Source organism: Microtus ochrogaster, linkage group LG2 (assembly GCF_000317375.1).
Source record: "Microtus ochrogaster isolate Prairie Vole_2 linkage group LG2, MicOch1.0, whole genome shotgun sequence".
In the NCBI taxonomy this organism is placed as follows: Eukaryota; Metazoa; Chordata; class Mammalia; order Rodentia; family Cricetidae; genus Microtus; species Microtus ochrogaster.
The window spans coordinates 54483667-54488210 of NC_022028.1; the positions used below are offsets into that span (position 1 = coordinate 54483667).

General features: G+C 40.9%; 1 protein-coding gene across 1 annotated transcript in view; it reads left to right on the top strand.

Moving 5' to 3' along the window:
* The first annotated feature begins 758 nt into the window (after positions 1-758).
* The window catches only part of Zfp57 (ZFP57 zinc finger protein), a 7275-nt gene continuing 3489 nt past the window's right edge, over positions 759-4544 (top strand). Inside the window, 2 exon segments of the mRNA XM_005360492.3 lie at positions 759-919; positions 2137-2281. Of these exon segments, the coding sequence (XP_005360549.2) occupies positions 902-919; positions 2137-2281 (163 nt within the window). The 5' untranslated portion in view covers positions 759-901.

The following is a 4544-nucleotide window of genomic DNA, read 5'->3' on the forward strand; positions in this document are numbered from 1 at the left end:
CAACACTTAAGATGGTTCGAAATAATGGGAAAGTCTTAACATTCATTCAGTTTGTTTTGCGGGGTTTGATTTAACTTGTACTAGCCTAACAGTATTGGTACATAAGGGTACTCTGAGGTTCTCTGCATGCTGGATAGCGGTCACAGGCTGCAGTTTCCAGACAGCTAGCAGGTTAGGAGGGGAAACGAAACACTCTACAGTGTGCCATGTACTAAGCTATGAGGTTCTGTAGACAAGGTGCACTATTTGCATTTCTGACCTAATCATATTTTTAGCTTAAGTCATCAGGGGATAGATCAATTATGAATAATGTAAATAATGGATCTATATATTAAAAATCTACGTCACAGAGCTTGGGGTGTGTGCAATGCTCAGTGGTACAGCACTTGTTTTGCATGGACCAGACCCTGGGTCTGAGCCCAGGGGAACCACACACATATTCAGGTAACAGAATATATGTTTTAATCTTTGGTTCTAGAAGAGAAATTGACTTAAATGTTTCCAGTGAAATCAAGTCAGGGAGGATGAAGAGATAGACTCAGTAGTTTGTGATAATGTCTGGTATATGCTTTTCAGTAGCACTGTAGCTAGAACTAAAGAACTCACTCTCCCATGGATCAAATATCCTTGAGTGAATGACTTAATGCCCCTCCACTTGAGGTTTGGGAAGATGGAACCATTATCAGCTACCTTAAATGGTCCTGCTGAGAAGGTTCCATCCCAGTAGAGGAAGTTAGTGACTGTGTGGTGTGCTAAGGAAGCACTTGCTTCTTATCCTTTTTCTGATACTGTATATTTTCCCCTAACTTCAGGTTTCTAGAAGTGGGAACCAACAAATAGTGGCTAGAAGCAGTCTGGAGTAGACATCAAACATCTAGTACCAGCCTGGCATCATCAAACAATGGGAAGCAAGAAGCAGGTAACCAGAGCCCTGAACTCTACTGCCTGGCTTTGAGAGAACTAAAGTTACCAAGTGTGAAAGAGGAGAATTGTACATCTGACCATTCAAGGAAGACAGTCTTTTAGAGTAGATACTTTGTTACAAGAAGCAGTATCAAATGCTGGGGCCTTGTAGGACCTTCCTATTTGCCCAGTTCCTGGGAGGTAGAGAGTCACAAGGAGTTCCATTAGTCTTAGGGACCAGGCCAGAAGAGACTAAACCAGAAAGAGACACAGCTAAAGAAAGACATGCCACCTTGGAATAGGTAGTATGTTAGAAAGACTGGTGGAGGATTAGGGGAGATGGCTCAGTGTATAAAGTACTTAATGTACAAACTTGAGAACACAGCTGAGATTTTCAGTCCCTACATAAAAAAAAAAACCAATCACACACACACACACACACACACACACACAAATAAGGTGCAACAGGATAATTTTCAAAAAGCTAAGGTAGAGGAAGACACACATGTATATAACACAGAGATCTCAAGTGAAATCTAACAGTGGAAGAGAGAAGATTGGGTGGAGACCTTAGGCTCTCTGGGGTCGTTTACCATTCCCCTGCCTCTTGGAATTTCAGATTTTCCCAGGCCAAACAATAGGGGAGAAAAGAATTTCATGATTTTCTCTGATACCACCCTAGCATCCTGCACAGGTTCTGTAAGAGTAGCAATTAATATTCCCTCCCTTCTCTTCATCATATTCAGTGATTTCCTCCTTCTTCTGTATCACCCTTTCCTTTTGGCAAATCACAGACCCTGATTTTGTGCCTTCTTCATATTTGTTCTTTCTTCATGGTCTGAATTCTCTAAACTTCGAGAATATCTCAGGATTTTATAGTGGACATCACCATGCATATAGGGCCAAATAAGAGTCTTTTATAAGATGGTGACGAGAAGCAGGCTAGCAACTTGGAAGAATTCTTGCCTCGGAAGCTTAGGCATACAACAGTTTTAAATGCAAAAAACACATCGTTGGGTATAAGTTAGGGGAACCTGGTAATACTTGCTTTAACTGCAAATTTCAGCAGATAGTTTGGTTATGCTTTGGGCTGTGGTCAGGATCATAGAAAATCCTGAGTGTGTTCCGAAGGCTGATATGGCTGTTTAGAGAGTCCCTAAGCAGACACAAAGTCAGAGCAAAACGGTGTTACCTCAATCACTTCAGTTTTCTATGTTTGTTTATATTCTTAAGCCTGCCCAGCCCCTCCAGAGACCAATCACTTGTGAGGATGTAGCAGTGCATTTCACCAACGAAGAATGGGCGTGTCTGACTGAGAAACAGAAGATCCTTTACCGGAAAGTGCAGTCAGAAACCTTTAAGAACCTGGCATTTGTAGGTAAGAGACCATGACTTCCTCAGCACTCTCTCTGTCCTATGCCCTTAGAATATATGTTTGATTTGTTTTGCTCAGGGAGATTAAAGTTGGTCCCTAGTTCTATACCTGGAAGGTCTGAGTCTCAAAGTGGAGACTTATATATGAGCTCGCATTGGAAGTGGAGGTAGAAAGCCCAGGATGTCAAAGGTGGTTCTCAACTACATGGGATCTTTAAGACAAAAAGCCTATGCAGGCCTTGCAGAGAACCTGAGTTCAGTTTCCAGCCTTCACATGGTGGTGTACAAACAGTGTAGCTCTAGTCCCAGGGTCCCACCCCTTCTTCTGACCTCTGTGGGTACCAGGCATGTAAGTGGTGTGCATACATACAGGCAAAACACCTAACACACACACACACACACACACACACACACACACACACACACACACACACACAGCAAATTAAAATAAAATAAACCTTAAAACAAACAAAAAACACCTTGTAGAAAGTCAAAGGTAATGTTTTGTGTGTGTTCATGTATGTGCAGGTATATTACATGTTCACTTTGGAACTTTATTCCTCAGGACATCATCCACCCTGTTCTCTTTGTTTTTAGGAGGGACTCACTAATCTGGAACTCACTGCTGCAGTTAGACTGACTGGCCAGTGAGCCCTAAGAATCTGTCTGTCTCTGTTTTCTGATATAGGCTTTACAGCCAAGTTCCACTATACCTGGTTTTTATTTTTGTGTGTTCTTGGGGTTAAACTCAAGAACTGAAGATTGCAAGGCAAACATTTGATGTACTGAGCTACTTCCCCAACCCTAAGATGATTTTTTTTACATTTTTTATTGATATTAATTGAGCTCTACATTTTTCTCTACTCCCCTCCCTGCCTCTCCCCTTCCCCATTCAATCTTCCCCCAAGGTCCCCATGCTCCCAATTTACTCAGGAGATCTTGTCTTTTTCTACTTTCTACTTCCCATACAGATTAGATCTATGTAAGTCTCTCTTAGTGTCCACATTGTTGTCTAAGTTCTCTAGGATTGTGGTTTGTAGGCTGGCTTTCTTTGCTTTTTGTTTAAAAACACCTATGAGTGAGTACATGTGATAATTGTCTTTCTGGGTCTGGGTTACCTCACTCAAAATAGTTTTTTCTAGCTCCATTCATTTTCCTACAAAATTCAAGCCGTCGTTATTTTTTTCTGCTGTATAGTACTCTATTGTGTAAATGTACCACATTTTCCTTATCCATTCTTCAGTCAAGGGGCATTTTGGTTGTTTCCAGGTTCTGGTTATGACTATCAAAGGTGCTATGAACATAGTTGAGCACATGTCCTTGTGGCATGATTGAGCATCCTTTGGATATATACCCCAAAATGGTATTATTACTGGGTCTTGAGGAAGATTGTTTCCTAATTTTCTGAAAAATCACCACAGTGACATCCAAAGGGGCTGTATCAGCTTGCACTCCCACCAGCAATGCAGAAGTGTTCCCTTTTCCCCACAACTTCTCTAGCATAAATTGTCATCAGTGTTTTTGATCTTGGCCATTCTTACAGGTGTAAGATGGAATCTCAGAGTTGTTTTGATTTGCATTTCTCTGATGACTAAGGATGTTGAACATTTCCTTAAGTGTCTTTCAGCCATTTTAGATTCCTCTGTTGAGAGTTCTCTGTTTAGGTTTGTACTCCCATTTTTTATTGGATTATTTGTTCTTTTGATGACCAATTTCTTGAGTTCTTCGTATATTTTGGAGATCAGACCTCTGTCTGATGTGGGGTTGGTGAACATCTTTTCCCATTCTGTAGGCTGTCGTTTTGTCTTGTTGACCGTGTCCTTTGCTTTATAGAAGGTTTTCAGTTTCAGGAGGTCCCATTTATTATTGTTTCTCTCAGTGTCTGTGCTGCTGGGGTTATATTTAGGAAGTAGTCTCCTGTGCCAATATGTTCGAATATACTTCCCACTATCTCGTCTATGAAGTTCAGTGAGGCTGGCTTTATGTTGAGGTCTTTGATTCATTTGGACTTGAGTTTTGTGCATGGTGATAGATATGGGTCTATTTTCATTCTTCTACATGTTGATATCCAGTTATGCCAGCACCACTTGTTAAATATGCTTTCTTTTTTCCATTTGATATTTTTTGTTTCTTTATCAAAGATCAGGTGTTCGAAGACGTGGATTGATATCAGGTCTTCTATTAGGTTCCATTGGTCGTCCTGTCTGTTCTTATGCCAATACCAGGCTGTTTTCAGTACTGTAGCTCTGTAGTAGAGTTTGAAGTCA